This window comes from Armigeres subalbatus, chromosome 3, assembly GCF_024139115.2.
Source record: "Armigeres subalbatus isolate Guangzhou_Male chromosome 3, GZ_Asu_2, whole genome shotgun sequence".
In the NCBI taxonomy this organism is placed as follows: Eukaryota; Metazoa; Arthropoda; class Insecta; order Diptera; family Culicidae; genus Armigeres; species Armigeres subalbatus.
In genome coordinates, this window is record NC_085141.1 from 366,165,265 (window position 1) to 366,186,386 (window position 21,122).

At 41.1% G+C, this 21,122-nt stretch overlaps 1 protein-coding gene across 1 annotated transcript in view; it reads left to right on the top strand.

Annotated features, from left to right (window-relative positions):
• The window catches only part of LOC134226335 (uncharacterized), a 619,477-nt gene extending 598,717 nt beyond the window's left edge, over window positions 1-20,760 (top strand). The window contains exons 7-8 of the mRNA XM_062707054.1: window positions 1,011-1,147; window positions 19,705-20,760. Of these exons, the coding sequence (XP_062563038.1) occupies window positions 1,011-1,147; window positions 19,705-19,829 (262 nt within the window). The 3' untranslated portion in view covers window positions 19,830-20,760. The remainder of the gene's footprint in view (window positions 1-1,010; window positions 1,148-19,704) is intronic.
• Window positions 20,761-21,122: the final 362 nt, after the last annotated feature.

Below are 21,122 nucleotides of genomic sequence, written 5' to 3' on the forward strand. Positions count from 1 at the left end.
TTCCATAGTAATTTCCAGAAGAACTCCTGGAGGAATATCTAAAGTTGCTCATGGAGAACGATAGTACTGACAGTACATATACTAGGTATACAAAAAAGCGTGACAGGGGAGGAAGGGAGTTTCCAGAAATCTAAAAAAAAAGTAGTGGACGTCATATTTGAATATCTCTGACGTTGTCCAACGTCGAAAATTCAATTTTTTCATGAAAATTTTATTTTACTGGTTTTCTGCTTCCCATTAAGTAATCTTCATTGGTCGTCGATTTGTCTTTACTTTTCTCATTAACTTCTAAAAGTTTAGTTTTTTCTGATACCAGAGGTAAGCCAGCCAAGGGCTAAAAACCTCTTAAATAAAGACGATAATAATAATAAAGTTTAGTTTTGTGATAACGCGAATCGAACTTATCGAGCATCCCTTTTCAAGAAACCCAAATCATCCTCATCCACTCACTGCCTACCTCAATCCACATAATCTTTTTCAATCCCAAAACCAACTGAAAATTACTTTTATCGACATTTCATCGCATCATCTTCGTCTTGGATACCATTTCTAGTAGTACCCAAAAATAGGATACCCCCCAAAACCACCATAGCAAAACCTTCGTGGCCATCCATCCTCCAGTGTTCGTCACGTTGATTTTGGATACCTACCCGAACCCTCATCCGACGCTTGTAAGTCGTAAGTCTACGTCTTCATTGCTTACACTCTCCATCTCTTTAGCAATTGAGATCAACCCAAAACCCATTCTGGTATAAATCCCTTTCTCGCGTGTCTGTTGGTCGGTGGCGGCAGCCGCCGGGGGCATCTCAACAAAACCGCAAACCGGGCGACCGACTGTAACAAATGTTAGAAAACTGTCGATATCCTTTTTTACGAGTTTGGTGGCTTTTCTTTTACAGCCCCGGCGTGACGGCAACCATTCCGCATATAGCCACTGCACACTTATAGCCAATAGTGGAAGTTACATTTTTTTCTTCTTGTTCTTCTTATTTCACGCCGTCTACTTGCAGCGTCAAGACCAACCTCACCAACATCGGTGCCAACTCAACGCTGTTCGTGGCCAAAGTGAACAAACAGGACTCGGGCAGCTACACGTGTTCGATTGGACCAAATCAGCACTACAGCGTCTCCGTACACGTTCTAAATGGTGAGTCCCCCATCCTTCCCAAGCTAGTGCAACTTGCAAGTCGTGAGGTAAGAAAAAGAAACTAAATGTCGAAGGGAAGAGTGACTGTTTGATGATGGAAAATTTAACCCAGTTCAACTCGATCTAGCTTCTGGTACTGAGACGGTTTCTGGGAAAGGATTTTTTATTAGTGTTCAGGAATGGTGTGTTCTAATGAATGTGAAATGAAATTATTTTAATGGGGAAAGTTAATCAACACGGTGCAACGAGTATAGACGTACTGTTCATGCTCATCTATACTTTAGCTTTAAATTGATTTTTGTATTGATTTAAAAATATCACAGCACTCGGAGTACCACAGTGTGGTTTGTAATTTATAATCAGAATAATTTAGGTTCAATCTGAGGTTAAACATATTTCCAATTGTAACTCTCCTGCATACTAAGTTTTTATTACGGTAACAACGGACGGGATTATGAATTAGGATTGCATGATAATTTATCTTCAAATTGGTATTGTCGGAAATCCATAACCTCAAAAAATTAAAATCAACAACATCACCATTAAAACATAGGTACGATTTGATTCCCATAGCACTTAATCTGTTTAATGATTTATGTTGGATGGAAACAACAATTTTAGAACTGTTTTCAAGTACATACAACCATAAATAATCCATTTCCATAATCCGAATTATAAGCCGACTGTGCAGTCCCGGTTTGAATTATCAAACATTTCCACAAAGAGTGAGTTCAAATGATAAAATAGGCGTGTGTGTTATTGTATTAGAGGTACACATTTTCACATTCTCTTGCGAACAACTGCGTTCCAGGCCGTATACAACGATTATCTCAAGTAGAATAAACTCCAGTCGGCACTGAACCGGCAGGAAAATCGGAACAGTTCCGAGACTTTGGAATTCAATAGACCGGGCTTTACCAACTTTTCCGACAAGCGGGTCCGTTAGGGGGAAAAAGGCTTATAATCCGCTCTAGTCATGTCGAAAGTTCCGGCTCTTCTCCTCTGGCGCAAACCTATATGTTGGCGCAAACATGGTCGTAATATCACACATCTTCATAGCATCCGTACATGAATGCTTTTCCCAACCTACCCAGAACTGAGACTCGGAGCCGGAAAAAGAATTCTATTGGAAAAGTTTTCATCCGGTGACACTCGATTCCTTTGGTAATCCGATTGTTGTTCTCACTTCCATCTTAAAGAACCAGTATTAGAGTGTCACCCATTTTAAGGTGATTAGTCAATAAAGTTTTTCCATTAATTTTTCAAGAACACTAGTTGAGAGATCCATAACGCGCCTACGGGTGAAGCAATGGTAAATGATTTACATAAAATTAAATTTTGAAGCACCCTAATCTAGAAACATTTCAAGTCAAGGCAACACACTGGAGTGCAATAGCGAACGGAAGAAGGCCGAGCTCCATGGAGAACAAATTGAACCGTCTTCTCATTATTGTCTTCGTCCTGAGCAAAATGGAGGTCCATTAGTCGCCCGGGCTCGGTCCGCAAGTAAACGTTTATTCATTCACTCATTCATTCATTTGAAAATCACTTAATCACTCTCCGGAGCTGGTTCCGCCCGGCTACCACCACCGTCATGTTCCGGATGTGGCCCCCGCTGGCAGAGAAAGCAAAAGTGTTCCATAATGGACGGACACCCAGTCTTTAGAGGGAAACAAAAGGCATACTTCCGGAAAAATAAACTCGCTTATTGTTTGCCTCCCAGGAATGGACTTGAATTTAAGTCAGTAATTGAGAGGATTTTTTCAGCTGGAATCGAGAGGAAGTGGTGAAAACGAAGTGAAATGGTTTTTGTTTTAAATTTAAACGGGAAAGACAGTGGCAAACGAATGGAAAATAAACATAATTATTCTCTTCATCAAACGCTAGCTGTACTTACTTGATACTTGATGGGCTACAGCTCTTCGATGAACCTACGCCGAATGGAGTATCCTTCTTCACTGGACTCGATCCTGGGCCAATCGCTTCCAGTCGCCTTGAACATTGAGCGCCCTCAGGTCCTCTTCTACTGCAAAAAGCCATCGTGTGCGCGGCCTTCCACGAAGCCTGCAGCCCCTTCCGGGTTCTCTACTAAATATTATCTTCGCTTGACGTTCTTCCGGCATACGAACAACGTGACCAGACCACCGTAGTCTTCCGTGTTGAATAAGCTTAATAATATCCAGCCCTTTATACACCTGGTACAATTCGTGATTCATGCGGCGCCGCCAGATACCGTTCTCCTGTTTACCGCCGAGTATTGTCCGCAGCACCTTACGCTCAAACACTCCGAAATCTCTCCGATCAGCCTCATTTAACGTCCATGATTCATGGCCGTAAAAAGCCACCGGAAGAATCAGAGTAGCATACAGCGCGAGTTTTGTTTTCGTTTGCAGAATACGAGACTTAAGCTGGTTACGAAGCCCGTAATAAGCCCGATTTGCAGCTGCAATACGCCTTTTCACCTCGCGGGTAACATCATTATCGCACGTCACTAATGTTCCAAGGTACACAAATTCTTCTACCACTTCAAACTTTTCACCATCCAGCACCATTTCGCTACCATCACCACTAATGAACCCACGTTGATTGCCACCGTCCATATACTTCGTTTTGATGGTATTGATCGTGAGTCAAATCCTCGCTGTCTCCCTCTTAAAAGGCACAAAAGCCTCTTCCACGGCACGGCGATCAATCCCGATAATATCGATATCGTCCGCAAATCCCAGGAGCATATGCGATTTTGTGATAATGGTACCGCTTCTTTGCACACCACCTCTCCTAATCGCTTCCTCGAGCGCTATATTGAACAGTAGATTCGAGAGTGCATCACCCTGCTTTAATCCATCTAAGGTAACAAATGACGTTACAACGTTATACGAATCAGCCGTATCAGTTTCGCCGGAAAACCATGTTCAAGCATAATTTGCCATAATTCATTCCGTTTCACTGAATCGTACGCCGCCTTGAAATCAATAAACAGATGATGTGTCTGCAAGTTGTACTCCCGGAATTTATCAAGGATTTGTCTCAGGGTAAACATTTGATCCGTCGTTGATTGGCTCTCACGAAAACCTGCTTGGTATTCGCCGACGAAGGACTCTTCAAGCGGACGCAATCTTTTGAACAGAATACGGGACATAATTTTGTACGCCGAATTAAGGAGGGGTATTCCTCGGTAATCCTCCAGTCTGTGCCCTTTCTTAAAGAGAAGGCAAATAAGGCCGTCCAACCAGCTAGCAGGCATTTCCTCGTCTTCCCATATTTTCAACATAATATGGTGCAGAACTTCATAAAGCTACTCACTGCCATGTTTGAGAAGGTCAGCCGGGAGCTGGTCCTTCCCCGCAGCCTTATTGTTTTTCAGCTCTTTAGCAGCTTTTTTAACCTCATCTAGTGTAGGCGACTCCATAGCTTGTCCATCGTCGCTAATATTTATTCTGCTCACCGATGCACCGTCACTTCCACTATTCAACAATGTCTCGAAGTGTTGTTTCCATCTGGCAGCCACTTCGGTTTTATCTGTTAGCAAATTCCCTTGTTGGTCGTTGCACATGGCGGGAGATGGCGCTGTATTTCTCCGCACGCCATTGACAGACTCATAGAACCTCCGCATATCGTTCTGCTCCATTTTTTCCTGCGCCTCGCTAATCACTTGTTCTTCATGTTCTTTCTTCTTCCTGCGGTGGGTTCGTTTTTCGGCTGCTCTTGCTTCCTTGTATCGATCTCTATTCGATCAGGTACCCGACACCAACATCCGGCTTCTGGCAACGTTCTTCTCGTCTGTCACTCTCTGACACTCCACATCGAACCAACCCGTCCTGGGTCGCCTCTGTGCAGTGCCTACCACTTCTCGTGCTGTTGTGCTCACCGCTCCATGGATCGACTCCCATAGATCGTTGATGTTGTCGCTAACGTTGATTGCACTTATCCGTTCGTCGAGCTTCTGGCGGTACTCAGGCGATACTCCTTCCGCCGACAATCGCTGGATATTGGAACGCATCGTTCGCTGTGATCTTTCGTTCGATACAGTTGACAACCGTGATCGAATTTTACTGACAACGAGGTAGTGATCAGAGTCAATGTTCGGACCTCTGAATGTCCGCACATCGATAACATCCGAGAAATGGCGCCCATCCACCAGAACATGGTCTATCTGGTTGCAAGTTTCACCATTTGAGTGTCTCCAGGTGTGCTTTCGGATGTTCTTTTGTGCAAAGTAGGTGCTACTGATGGCCATCCCTCTGGCAGCAGCAAAATTTACTAGCCGTAGGCCGTTGTCATTGGTAGCGGAGTGAAGGCTCTCCCTACCGATTATGGGACGGAAAAAGTCCTCTCTACGTCCCTAGCGTTAGCGTCTCCGATAACAATTTTCACGACATGCTTTGGGCACTCTCCATAGGCTTTATCAAGACATTCATAAAACGTGTCCTTCACGTCGTCGGATTTATCGTTTGTCGGTGCGTAAACGTTGATTAGGCTGTAATTGAAGAATTTGCCCCGTACCCTCAACACACAGATTCGTTCGCTAATGGGTTTCCACCGCATCACTCGTTTCATCTGCTTGCCCATCACTACGAAACCAACTCCATGCTCTGCTTTTCCGCCGCCGCTGTGATAGATGTTATACTTGAATGCAGTGTTGGTCGTGGGGTCCACGGCTCGGAATTCACGTTCTCCGGATCTAGGCCATCGGCCACGTTCACTCCAACCTTCTGCAGTTCACGAGCCAGAAGGCTCACTCGTCCAGGTTCATTTAGGGAAACGCTAGCGGTATGTTTCATAATTTACACAGCTCTTGATTTACTTAAAGCAGAAAGCAAACAATATCGTATATTCAAAGTTCCCCATAATTTATCGTTCAATAGTTTATATTCAGTTTGAAATAGTCTAAAATATTTTTGACGATATTGATTTCGACTTTGGATTTTGGGACAAAACATGGAAGAAATAAACAACACATTGTGGACTATATGAACGTATTAAAATTTTTAGAGACAACTAGTTTGTTTTATACATTCCAATAGTATTTTTCATCATGTTATCGAGACGGGGATAACTAGTTCGAAAATGATCTCCAATGTGTATTTATTTAAAAATTATCGCAAAAAAACTATAGTGACTGTTTTTCAGGCAAAAATTGGCCTTCCAGGAAAAACAATAGGTAGGGATATTCAAAGCTATAAGCATAGAAGCATATGGAGACGCATGGTACTTTTGTGCAATTATTACTCTTGTGACTAAACTTTTCATGCAAATTTCATCGAAATTTAGGGACACGGCAGGTATTTTCGTCTGTTCGTCATAGTCTCGAAAACCAATAAAAGAGACGTTTTTTTGTAAAACTCATACGTACCAAATCGTAAGCTCAGGAGAAACGTTCTGCTATAGTGGAGTTCTAGCAAATGTACGCTGCTTTCGTTGGTTTTAGCCCCTACGATGATGGACGGAAATACGTGCCGTGTCCCTACTACATTCTGAATGAGGATGAGGATGTGGTGGAGTTCGACAGTGTGCTCTGTTGAACTTCTATAAAAAGCTACATGTGTCCCCTAGCAGGCCCTATCGAAGCGACCGTGTGCCGCTCAAAGCGCACTAGCCTAGTCCTACTGTTGACTCGATTGATCGAGCGTCTGTTCACAAAGGAGGTGCGGCTCCAACAGCGTCAGTTCTGGCATCCAGCGGCTGAGTATGAAATGCTGTTCCCCGGAAGCTATACCTTAGATGTCAGCCCCATCCCAGTGGATAGGGAGCCTTGGGCCAACAACCTACTGTTCCCGAAACATCAATTTGTTCGGAAATCCGATAATGAAAGAATACGGACTGATTTTACGGCGACGACTCTTAGCGCGAAACAACGGACACGAATAGGAATATGGAACGTTTTAACCCCAGCCCAGCAGGGTAAATTGGCACAACTTTACAATTAGGCACGCCGCAAGCTTGAGCTTGAGATCATGGGACTGAGTGAAGTCCGTTGGCCAAACTTTGAAGAATACAGAACGCCGTCAGGATAAGTTCTGCTATACTCTGGTTTACGAGGTGAACACGCTACCCGGCATCGCCTAGTTGGCTTCCTACTAAGCGCTCAGGCACACTCTGCGCTTATGAAGTGGGAACCTATAAGTGAAAGGATAATCGTTGCCAGATTTAGAACACGGGTCCGAACCTTACTATAATCCAATTTTATGCGCCAACCGATGCTGCCGATCTGAAAGACAAAGAGAGCTTCTACAGCCAACTCAATGCCGTCGTAGATAGAATTCCGAAGGGTGACATCAAGATCTGTATGGGCGACTTCAATGCGAAGATCGGATCCGACCACTCGAACCATGAGCGTATTATTGGACGCCATGGTCTCGGAGAAATGAGCGAAAACGGAGACCTGTTCGCAGAATTCTGTGGTAATAACGACATGGTGATCGGGGGATCGCTCTTCCCTCATCGACCGGTTCACAAGGTCACGTGGGTCCCCCGTGACGGCTTTACAGAAAATCAAATCGACCACATCTGTATCAGCCGAAAAATAAAACGGAGCCTTCTTCATGTACGGAATAAACGTAGTGTCGATATCGCGTCTAATCATCACCTTCTCATCGGCGAAATACGCCTGCGCATAACGCGGATTCGTCGGCAGGAGGAAAGAGTTGGACGACGGTTCAACACATGCCGACTGGAAGATGCCACGGTGAAACGGTCCTCCGTTGCAGAACTGGAGACGCGTGCTGCATTCCGGAAGGTGGCAGCATGGAAGACGTTCATCGCCACCAGCGATAATAATCTGGGCGAACTGCGCACCCAGAGAAAACAATGGATCACCCAAGAAACCTGAAGAAAGGTAGAGGAACTAAGAGAAACCAAAGCCGCGATAGAGCGATCAAAAACCAGAGAAGCCAAAGTCTTAGCCCGTCAACGATACTCGGCTCTGGAGAAGGAAGTAAAACGCTCATGTCGACGGGACAAGCGAGCGTGGGCGGACTCTCTGGCCGACGAAGGAGAGAGAGCCGCAGCAACCGGGGACATTCGCCTCCTCTACGATATCTCACGGAGCGGTGCGAAGATGAATGTAACGATGCGAATGATCAGTTATTGACCAACCCAACTGACCAGCTGAAACGCTGGTTCGAGCACTTCGAACAACTTTTTCTGCCAGCTAGGCCACCATCACCTCGGCATGATCTGCCTAGGATCCGACGTATAACACGCGTCAATACCGAAGCTCCATCACTGTTAGAGAGCCAAACAGCCATCCAAAGCAAGAAATCGAATAATGCCCCAGGGGTCGACCGCATATCAGCCGAGATGCTCAAAGCTGACCCCATGACATCCGCTCAACTACTGCATCGTTTATTTCGTAATAGCTGGGACACCGCAACTTTCCCGGTCGACTGGATGCAAGGTATCTTAGTGAAGGTGCCCAAAAAGGGTGACCTGACTGTATGCGATAACTGGCGAGGCATTATGTGGCTGTGTACAGTTCTCAGGTTATATGCAACAAAGATACCCTAGCCCGGATCCAGAATCAGATCGATGCGACTCTCCGGCGGCAGCAGGCCGAATTCCGTGCCGGAAGATCCTGTGTGGACCATATTGTCACGCTCCGTATCATTCTTGAGCAGGTCAACGAATTCCAAGAGTCCCTTTACTTGGTATTCATTGACTACGAAAAAGCTTTCGATCGTCTCAATCACGAGTGTATGTGGGACGCCCTGGGACGCAAGGGGGTTCCTGAGAAAATCATCGGCCTCATCGAAGCACAGCACGAGGCCTTTTGGTATGGAGTGCTGCACAATGGGGTCTTGTCCGACCCTATCCAGGTCGTAGCTGGTGTGAGGCAAGGATGTATTCTACCACCGTTACTGTTCCTCATCGTAATCGATGAGATTCTGGTAGGTGCGATTGACCGTGAATCATACCGCGGGCTGTTATGGTAGCCTATAACCATGAAGCACCTAAACGACTTAGAATTGGCTGATGACGTTGCACTCCTCGCTCAACGGCGCTCTGATATGCAGAGTAATCTCAACGACCTTGCCGAACGCCCCTATTCGGCAGGTTCAGTCATCAACGTCTACAAAACCAAATCGTTGGATGTGAACACGGTAACCCCTTCCAGTTTCACAGTAGCCGGGAAATCAGTAAAGAATGTTGAAAGCTTCCAATATCTTGGTAGCCAAATGGCGTCAGACGGCGGTACCAAGATCGACATAGGCGCACATATCAAGCAAGGGCTGCCTTTGCGAGTTTAAGAAATATCTGGAAAACAGGCAGATAAGTGAACGCACCAAAATATGAATTTTCAACTCTAACGTGAAATCTGTGCTGTTATACGCTAGCGAAACATGGTGTATTGGTGTATCAGTGGAGAACACTCAACGACTGCAGGTGTTCATAAATAGATACCTGCGGTATATAATTCGGGCCTGATGACCCCACAACTGGATCTCAAACAACGATCTCCATCATCGTTGTCACCAGAAGCCGATAGCAACAGAAATTCGGGATCGGAAGTGGAGCTGGGTCGGCCACACTCTACGTAGGGGCGGAAACGAAATCTTCATGGCGGCGAAGCCTCAATAAAGAAATAAAAGAAGTCGACCGAAATCTAACCTGGCAACAAGTTAAAGCGATAGCTGAACATCGCTCAGGATGGAGATCTTCCAAGTCGGCCCTTTGCACCACCGGAGGTGTACAGGACCCATAAGTAAGTACACTGGATTTTGTTTTTACGCGATTTACATTTTCTCAATTTTCCACTCATCCTAAATGTTTACCGTATATTAATTATCATGTGATTTTTCTTTGATTTATTCTGGATTTTTTGAAACATGTTGCGAAGAGTTTGGTGGCAAATTGAAGTCACACGATCAAAAATACGAGCGAAATAAAATCGTGTAAAAACAAAATCCTGTGTAATTAAGTTTCCACAAATTCGGCAGAAATCCTCCAGAAATTTCTCTAATCCCTCCAGGAACTTCTCCAAAAAAATCCTTACTAATTGAGGAATTCCTTCACGAATACCATGATTCAACCTAAGGATCCTTCAAAAATGTCTTGAGGAATTTTCTTTACGATTTCCTCCAGTGATTTCTCCAGAAATTTCTTCATGAATTTCTTCAATGGTTTGTCCGGGAGGGAGTGTAATTCAAAGTAAAAGTACTAGCAAAAATCCTGAATTGTGCCTTCCTTACCCTGGTGATTCCAAAGCAAGGCCATGCTGAAAATGACTGGATTCATTGGTATGGTGTAAGTATTTTTGAAACTTTCTTATTTCTATTAGTACTATCGTGTTAGTTTTATGACATAGGAATGCGAAAATGGTGAATCGGCTTAGAAACCTTGAAGTTCATAACTGTGGAAGTACCTAGAGATCACTAACCCGAGATACGGCAATTCGCAATCGGGTATGTAATGACAACAAAGAAGAGCAGAAGAGCAGGACATACATAAAATTCTTATAGAAATTTTCAGGAAGTGATATGGGAAATTTCCCCTAGAGTTTCCTATTCAGAAATTCTGAGAAATGTATTATTCATTCCTCAGAACTTCTGGATAAGGGAATTCCCAAAACTCCTGAATAAGGAATTTTATTTTATTTTATTTTAGTTGCCGTCAATCAAATGTAGACCATTAAAACTTAGTACAGGTCGGACTCGATTATCCGGAGTATTTTTTTTTCTTCGAATTTTTTTAATTTGATTTTTTTAATTTCAATATTATACTATACAATATGATTATTTTAACAATATGGAACGTATCTAGGGCGTGGAAGGGGTTGAAAAAGGGGTTGTTTTGTATATAGAAATTTGATTATAGGCTAGGCTTGTATATCAAATTCATGAATTCGAATGGATATATTACTATTATATTAATACAAAATATGATTATTTGAAGAAACATGAACGCAGCTCGAATGGGAGGGACTGAAGCAGGGTTGTTCTAAATATTTTATCTCAATTCCATGAATCAATAACTTTCTCTAGAACATCTCCACAAACTTCTCGCTTCAAGAACCTGCCCATGGTAGTCCGTTTCCTCTCTTTTTCTTCCACGCAATTACTTGATCGTTTGTCAATTAATCTGAAGAGCACCTGAATGGCGATGTGGCAGACGAAGATAGCAGTATGGTGATTGACCTGGGAGAACGCGCGCAGGACATGCACTGGCTAGAGCGCTGCGCTGGGTGATTACCAAGGTTTGGGAGGATGAGGTTCTGCCGCAGGAGTGGATGGAAGGTGTCTTGTGTCCCATCTACAAAAAGGGCGATAAGCTGGATTGTAGCAACTACCGCGCAATCACATTGCTGAACGCCGCCTACAAGGTACTCTCCTAAATTTTATGCCGCCGACTAACACCAATTGCAAGAGAGTTCGTGGGGCAGTACCAGGCGGGTTTTATGGGCGAACGCTCCACCACGGACCAGGTGTTCGCCATTCGCCAAGTACTGCAGAAATGTCGCGAATACAACGTGCCCACACATCATCTATTCATCGACTTCAAAGCCGCATATGATACAATCTATCGGGACCAGCTATGGCAGCTAATGCACGAACACGGATTTCCGGATAAACTGACACGGTTGATCAAAGCGACGATGGATCGGGTGATGTGCGTAGTTCGAGTTTCAGAGGCATTCCCGAGTCCCTTCGAAACGCGGGTTACGGCAAGGAGATGGTCTTTCGTGTCTGCTATTCAACATCGCTTTGGAGGGAGTAATACGAAGGGCAGGGATTGACACGAGGTCCGTCCAGCTATTTGGCTTCGCCGACGAGATAGATATTATGGCACGTATTTTTGAGAAGATAGAGGAAGCCTACATCAGACTGAAAAGGGAAGCCAAGCGGATCAGACTAGTCATCAACACGTCGAAGACGAAGTACATGATAGGAAGAGGTTCAAGAGCAAGACAGAGCAAGACAACAGCAGAGAAATTCGGAGACGCATAGTGGCTGGAAATCGTACATACTTTGGACTCCGCAAGACGTCCGATCGAATAGAATTCACCGCCGTACCAAACTGACAATCTACAAAACGCTCATTAGACCGGTAGTCCTCTACGGACACCGGAGTTTTCGAACTGCGTACCACCTATGGTGGGGTGCAGACGGCGGACGATACGTGGAGGTGGCGAATGAACCACGAGTTGCATCAGCTGTTGGGAGAACCATCCATCGTTAACACCGCGAAAATCGGACGACTGCGGTGGGCCGGGCACGTAGCCAGAATGTCGGACACAGCGATGCCAGATCTACGGAAATTTCCGTAGATCTACGGAATTGAGTGCTTTCTACGGATCTACAGATCCGTAGATAAAAACTACGGAAATTTGAAAATTTCTGCGGAAATCTACGGATTTTTTTACTACCGCCATCGGGGGTGACAATGGGTCTGGGGGTGAGAATGGGTCATCGCTCTCACCGGCAGTATGGAGGTCGTAGAGCAAAATCGTTCAAAAAGGTCTTTTATATTTTGGTCTTCTTGTCCTCAGATGCATTCAATCTATTCTACAAGCATTCTAAGCAGTTGAAACAGTGACCCATTCTCACCCCCATTTGACCCATAGTCACCCCCGATGACGGTAGCACACTTTTAGTTTCAATTTATCTAGTTTCAAATTTAGTTCAAGTTGAGTAAACAATATATATAAGTTCCTGATATATGGGTTTCTATTTAGAGAGAAATACCGTTACAAATATTTATTGAAAGTTATGTCCTATTGGTCTACGAAAGGTCAAGGGGAGAATAATAAATATTTTTAAATGAAAAAATCAAACACTCATTGGCTTTATTAAGAATGTTTCTAAAATTCTAAAAAGAAATGGAAATTTTATTTTTGCTTCCTCAATTTATTATTTTTAGACAAAAATAATCCGTGGGGGACATGTTTTTTTAATTATTGTATAGACTTTATTCAATTTTAAACATGAATACAGTGTTGACCCGATTTTGTATACCCCCGATTTTGTCTACCCCCGATTTTATCACGTATTCGACCCGATTTTATCACGTTTTCGACCCAATTTTGTCACCCCAAAAAAATTTGTCATTCTTTTTATTTTCGTAAATAATACCACAAACAACATTGATTTTCATGAAATAACTTTCACCGCCTGTAGTTTATTACGCACGACTTCTGAGTACTTGGGAAATATTCTGTAAGCAATTTCAACAAGAAACAATGGACTCTCCAAGGCATAAAATGATTCATATTTGTGGAATTAATTAATAAATTGGGAATATTTGTTTTTCCAATTTTGTCACATACCCTGTTTTATCACCCTAAAATTCACCAGGGGGGTGGTAAAATCGGGATAATACTGTATATAACTCACAGACGAAAAAATAGGCTATACCAAGCTATACGCATAAAAATCTTAAAGTGGATTTATTCGTAGATGGCGCATTCATACACCCAAACAATTCAAAAACATTCCAATCTCTTTGATTTATGGGATGTGTAGATTACTTCTGCATAAGGTTAACCGCATTTTGATGATAGAATTAGAGGCGAAAACATTAGAATTAATAGTTCCAGATTTCTTGTTTATATAGTAGTGGATTTTAAAAAGCGATCCATGAGTAATTTTCGTTACGATTTGAATCGAATAAACTTCTGTATTGCTTCCATTTGAAGCAAAAGGGAAGAAAATCAGCGTTGAAGAGAGATCAATTTCCACGCTGATACTCGTCCCTCCCTCCCTTTCCATTATGAAAGCAATCTTGAAAAAAAAAATTCTGGTTGATCATTGACCGAGATTACCACTGCCTAAGGTCCAGTAAAGAATCACATTGAAAATAATTCTTGTGTATGATGCATGAAGCTTGTTGCAAAAAACTAATTCATTCAGTGAAATCGAACATCCTATATAAATTATTGATTAACACTCTTGCTCTTGTGTTATAATCCAGAAATTAAGTTTGAACAGCCGTGTGTACAATCTTTGTGGAATTTAGGATTTACCTTCGACCAGTTGGAAGTCGGTAGAGGAAGGTCCCACTGATTGAAAGCGAAGGAGAGGCACATTTGGTCTTTCGAACCGTATAGTTTCCTAATAGTCCGGTCCGAAGCAGATATTTAAGGTGCGCTGCCATAAACGTAATTAATTTCAAGGCTCAAGCGAACCCTGGATCCCTGACTGCACAATTCATAACAGCTGAAACATTTATTAAATATTTTATTACATATAGGGGAACGGTTCGGCACTTCATCCCATAGCTCCTATTTCCATCCCATCAAAAACAAGGCAATGAAAATTAATTTGGTTTGTTTCTTATTTTTGTGATTTTTTTCATCAGTGAGCACGCGTTTTAGCAAAAAGAAGCGACGAGATTGGTGCTGTATTTATTTGTATACTGGCGGAGTTCAACTGGGACACAATGGAGCACGCGACCCACTAAACTGAATATTTTCCCTTAAATTTGTTTGTTTACGCCAAAATTGTTCTTAAAAACGATTTTTCGACAATTTTCCTCCAAAAATACTTTCGGGGGCTCCTCCAGGAGTTTCAAATAATTTTCAAAAAATCCGCCGATAATTGCAAGTCCTTGTAAATTTCTTCTGAAGTTTCTACGCGAAATCCTCTGAAAAATATTCTTAAGACTTTTGAATGTCGAACATTCTTTTACAAAACGTTGGAATTTACTTTTGTAATTCGTTTGGCTACTTCGTCCTAAAATTTTCTAGAGGACAGTCCAATTGAACTACTGGATAAATTTCTAAATAAATTTATTTTCCAAAAAGTTATCTATCTATATATATAAAACTCAATGTTTGTATGTATGTTCCAGCATAACTTATGAACCCATTAACCGATTTCTACCAAATTTGGAACACATATTCTTTATCTTAAGGAGACGACGATAGGGGGGTTAGGGATGCTCTTTGGAAAAGGGGGAGGGTGTGTGGGGAGGGGTATTGCTAAGTTATTGATCAACTCAGTGTACTTTTTGAACCCTTTGGTCGATTTCAACCAAATTTGGAACACACATTCTATATCTTAAGGAGGCGACGATGGGGGGGGTTATGGATGCTCTTTGGAAAGGGGGAGGGTGTAGAGGGAGGGTATTGTTCAGCAATCGATCAACTCAATGTAAGTCTTGAACCCAATGACTGATTTGAACCAAATTTGTATCAAATATTTTATGTCCTAAGGAAACAATTTTAGTGGATGTGGATAGGTCATTTTAAAAGGGGGAGGGTGTGAGAGAGGGGTTTTTTTTTATTATCGATCAATTCGGCATAACTTATTGACCCATTTACCGATGACCACCAAATTTGGAACCCATATTCTCTGTTTAAGGAAGACTATATCAGACTGGGTAGGAGTGCCATAGCTGAATGAGAGAGAGGGTATATATATTAAACATACAATTTATATATCTTTTTACCGCATGGGTCAATTCAAACCAAATTTATGGAGAGGGAAAAACTTTTGGAATGCGGGAGGTTATTGGGGTTGGGTATTGTTTAGAAAACCACTTTATTTAAAATCCCTCTCATTTAGATCTCTTTTTTCTTTATTTAAGTGATTTTTTAATTTGAAATTAAATTAAATTCCTCAAAAATAGCAAATCCTCGACAATAACATTTTCCCTGTAATAACATTTCCCCAAACTTCAACGAAAATGATATTTCCCAAAAATGATTCTTACCACATATACACATATCCCAGAATATGACATTTCCCTGAAAATGACATTTCCCTGAATGAAGTAGGTCATTAACATAACACTTTTTGGCTTAAGGTCATTCGACATGAAGGGCATTTGAGATAATTATGAACAGCATCAAAAAAATCTTTCATAGAAAGCATGCATTTGCTGCGTATAGAGCAATGATAATTTTATTTTATTTGTCGTCAATCATTTCGTAGACCATTACATACATATATGTGGCTTTACTATAGTACATTAGTTTATTTTAACTATCCTTGGGGCCCGTACACATATTACGTAAGCACTTATGGGGGGAGGGGGGGTCGGTCAATATCTTACGCTCCATATAACTGAAAAATCTTTTGTATGGAAAAAATCTTACAAGGGGGAGGGGGAGTCGAAAAACCCAGAAAAATTGCTTACGTAATAAGTGTACGACCCCTTGGTCGGTTTAACTTATATAAAAAAATGCTTTTTTAAATGTTTCTCTGTTCATTGTCACATCAATTTTGTCGCTTCATCGGAATCATGTTTTGCCCGGTGAAAAGTAATGATTAATGTGTTTCTTTCTGGATGGTGGATGTGATTGCTTCCTTCAAAGTAGGCATTTGCCCGGAATAAGGCAATGGTGAGTGTGATCCCTTCTTAAAAAAGGGGCGTTTGCCCAGAATAAAGCATCGGTGGATGTTTTTCCTTCTTTAGCAATTGACGTTTACCCGAAATAAGGCTATTCAAATAATTTCTGAATTAACTCCTGTTGAAATAAATCCTTATAAGAATATCTGAACTAGTTTCCGGAATAATTCTTTACGGAACTTTACCAATGTTGACTTTATAAATTTTCGAAGGAATTTGTGGGAAGTTAGTGAAATTCGAAAGCAACTCCTTTAGGAGGTTTTGAAAAAGTTTCTGAATATTTGCGAAGGATTTGAAATTTTAAAATGAATTTCTGGAATTGCTTTGATTGAATATCTAGAGGTCTTCTGAAGGAATTAAAAAAAACGTTTTGAATGACTTACCAAATTAATTCATGGATAATTGTTCTCATAGAATTGTTAAAAGTATTTACAAAAAGTGTTAAGCAGACTTTCCATAGAATTATGGATACATTTATAAAATACTAATTAATCCAGGAGTTGCTCCAGAAATTCATTGAAATTTAATAAATAGAAATTTGGTTATGGATGGATTGTAATCTCGATATTTTGAGGATTTTATTGGTTTGCTATCTTAATATCAATGTCAAAATAGGGTTTTGTTTTACTTCTGTACTGGACTAGTTCTGACCTTATAGTTCTTACTGCTGACGCCAAATTACGAATAAACTAATTACGTCAAAATTGTTGGTAAACCAACATAACTACAACTATGGGTGCCAGCGCTACAGCTTAATAATTTGAAATGTTTTGAAAAATAAGAAGGCCATAATATTAAACTGATTCTATGTTGAAATTTTTAACATAGTTCAATAAATAAAATGCGAAACGGTAGTATCAGCATTGGAAACAGTTACTGACAAAAATATGTACAGAAATCGCCATTACGGCGAGTGTGGAAGTGTGTGTATATGGCACTATGCCTTGAATCTATTTCTTCTTGGTTTTTCATGAAAGTACGATTATAACAAGACCAGTAACTATAAATTTTGACGGTTAGTTGACTTGTTAATATCTAATTTCTATGCAGTGAGAAAAGTTAGAGATCAGTCCTGTAATGCTCTGTATACTAGGATAGTGGAGGAGCGCCGAAATTGGGCAAGGCAAAAATTTGGACCGAGCCGAATGGAGAAGACACTTACATACCGCACAGGCCACTTCGGCCTTAGTCTGAATAAATAATAATAGAAAACCAATCAGGCCGATACAAATATTTAAAATCTATTTTGTCTCCCCCCCCCCTCGGTATTTTTTTCCAAAAATAATGTTTTGAGGGGGCAACAAAATGAAATTCGGATAATTTTGAGGATTTTCAAAATATTCTTTAACAAATCCGAAGAGTTTTTTTGATTTTTTTCATTTTAATATTTATTTATTATCACCCTCCCCCCTTGACCTTTCGGAGACCAGTAGGACATAAAGTTATTTAAATATTTGTAGCGGCCTCACTGTATCTGATTAATTCTGTATTTCTGTCACCTTTAAAAGCAACTAAAGTTTAATATCTCAAAAATAAGCTCCTTAATCGAAAAAAATATTTGATAGGCGTAGTAGTGGACACCTTCCTACATAACTGGTACCAAATAATTTTTCATGAAAAGTTCCCACTGTTGAGAAAACCCGCGTTAGATGTCTTTCCCCATACAAACTTCAGGTGGTTAACTCATGCTGGCTATTATCACATATACGTTAGCGCCTGAAGATGGCAGCGGCGGGTAGGAAACCAGCCACTGTATTTGATTAATTGGCATAACACCTCGCTTTTTCCTATGGAAGTCCCATAAGCAGTTCTCTACTAAAAAATAAAATCAAAATGACGCTACTCTATCAAACTGATTTTTAGGCTCCTTCGGGTAAAAGTATTTGAAAGCCATTTCCCAACATAAAGAACTTCATTATCAATAAAAGAATTATACAACCATCATCACCAGATAAGAAAATTTCAATCGAAACGAATTAAAATAAATAGCATTCTTATTCTTACCATTATCGTCCTGAATCTACTAACTACCGTTGAGCAAGATAAGAAAAACATTATTCCAGCCCCATCGAACGACGACAGCCCCATTTCCTCCTCGGCAAATGGAAGGAAACCCCCGCAGGGATAGCAATAACCATTTTATGTGACCACTTGAAACCCAAGACAGAGAGGCGAAATGCCCTCAAGGAAAGAGCTGCTTCCGAACAACTCAGCTGACGACGGACGGCGATGACGACTTGGCGAGGGTGGGCAATTCTGAAGCATGGCGAAAAGAAAAAGTGTATACTTTATTGCAAAACCAGAGCCAAAGGGCTGATATCCACCCCGAACCGACCGTAAAGCATTGGTGAGAGGATAGAAAAAAAAAAACCTCAAGCCCTTTTGTTTTTATCCAAAGCAGAAAATGCTCCCACTTCTGTTCGCCGATGTCTTGCGGGCCGATATCCCCTCAGGAGGTCAGACACACACAAAAAAGGTGTTGAATTCTCCGCAAACGCGCTCCGCCGCCAGAGTGTATCGGTATCTTCCTTCCGATGAAGTGGTTCCGTTCAAAGCGATACTTGTATAAACTAGCACAATATATTATGATCGGTGCTGTAAATTGTCACGCTTTATCGCTGTAATCAAGCGTTAAGGTGGAAAAGCTTTTAACAGCACAAAGTTGACTCAGTTATTTGGTTATCCTTGCTACTTGCAATGTCGTTGACGTAGTTAGGGTTTTGTCTCTAATCATGGAGAAAAGGTTTTGTGTTAGCTGAGAAACGATTATTACATATTAATATTAGGAGTCTGGCTAAATAACCATTATGTTTCTATAACGCTTTTAGAGACATTGATACGATTATGTTTAAAAAAAACAAAAGGGTTGATGTTACTGGAGCGAGTATCAAAAGAATTTTACAAATAATAAGTTTTAAGTTTTACATAATATAGCCGTACTGAGAATAGTTTCCTTCAAAGAACGAAATTCTCATTCAATTCTATTTTTTTAGTTTCACATGTATTGAAATCTATTGTCATATTGCTCATCTTTGAAAACTGTAGTAAAGATCGAAGGCTTATATTTCAGATATGTGTTTAATTGAACCTTCCAAATATAAATGTAAAAATAAATTGCACGTTATTTTAAAACTAAAACGAGTCCCTCTGGCTACGCCAGTGGCCAAAGCGTGCTCGTGATTATGCGTGAGAAAAAAAAAGTTATGTTCACTTACTTACTTTCCGGCTTAGAGTCTGATATCGATTCAATTTGCTCCCTCCCCCGCCAGGTACCGCCAATCCGTACGGAATCTATCAGCGATCGTGTGCCTTCTCCGCGCTGCTCAACGCAGTCGATTCGACATTCCTGCTGAGGCAACTGCTCTTCCTGATGCTGCAACGTTTCGCCAGATAGCAGCAGCACCAGCCGCCCCCTCAGGTGGGCCTTGCTCGGGCCCTTGAAATTTTCCTCGTAGCAGCCCCGGCCCTACTGCTGCTCCACGGAGGCGCAACGACGCTGTTTGTGCTGTAAACTAGCTAAAATAATATTGTAGTATTTGTACAGTCAGAGGCAAATAAGATAAAGAAAACAAGCATAGAAATACACACTTTAGAATCCCCAAGACGAAGGTTCCACGCCTCAAGGGCTGAGTGTATATTGAAACGACGAAAATGTGGGAGGATGACATTCGTTGTTGTACAAACTGCATAGATAACAGGAATTGTGTGGAGCAGGTTGGGAGATAAGCACAGCTCAAGCAGTGTGATTCCTTTTGTTGAAGATTAAAAGGTTTAGACAGACATACGAGAAAAAATCGAATGTAGGTATGGGATCACAATTTCCCAAGGTCAAAATAACTTTCCTTCTGTTGTTGATGTTTTCCGTTTAGTCCTAATCATGTTTCTAGGTTAGTTATATTTTATACACAATGAAAATGGTGGTAAGTAAAATGTGGAAAATCTATGGAGCCGATCGCATGCGATACAATATTTTTGTATGATTGAAAGTTTAGATGAGATTTATATTTTTCGTTTTCGAAAAAGACAAAATTTAACGAACATGTTAGATATGTAAAAAAAACATCCATTGAGAAATCTATCGAATTATGGAACATAAAACATTGAACAAAATCGCAGCGATTGTATCTTCTAAATTAAATCTACTCCATAGAATAAATAAGTATGTAAGTGAATTGAAACAAAACTAAACAAACGGAACATAAAAGTGAAATCATTCTACTGATGGAAAAAATATGAAAACATATTCACAACTACGATTGGAAATGTAAGAAGAAAGCTACAGCGTATTTTGGAAGAATAAAACGATTAGGTTCAAACAAAATGCACCTTTCAGAACATAAAAATTTATTGATTATGTATCACATCCAAATGCCAATAACTGATTCCTCTGATAAATAAACAGAGCGACTAAGGCTATAAAAATTAATACACACATAGGAAGATAACTATCAGGATCCGATTGGCTTCTCAACCCACTTTATTCAATGCCGAGAAGGAGATAAATTCAGGTCGTTTTCGCACAAGGCAATTCCAATTCTGCTTGAGAGATAATTTTATTGTCAAGAGGAGATATACTCTTCAGGAACTGCAATCAAAAACGAATGTCAAGTATCTACTTCAAACGAACAGAAGAATGCATTTCAACTTTGCTGGCAGACGAATGTAGGTATGGGTATAGGTAAAGCCG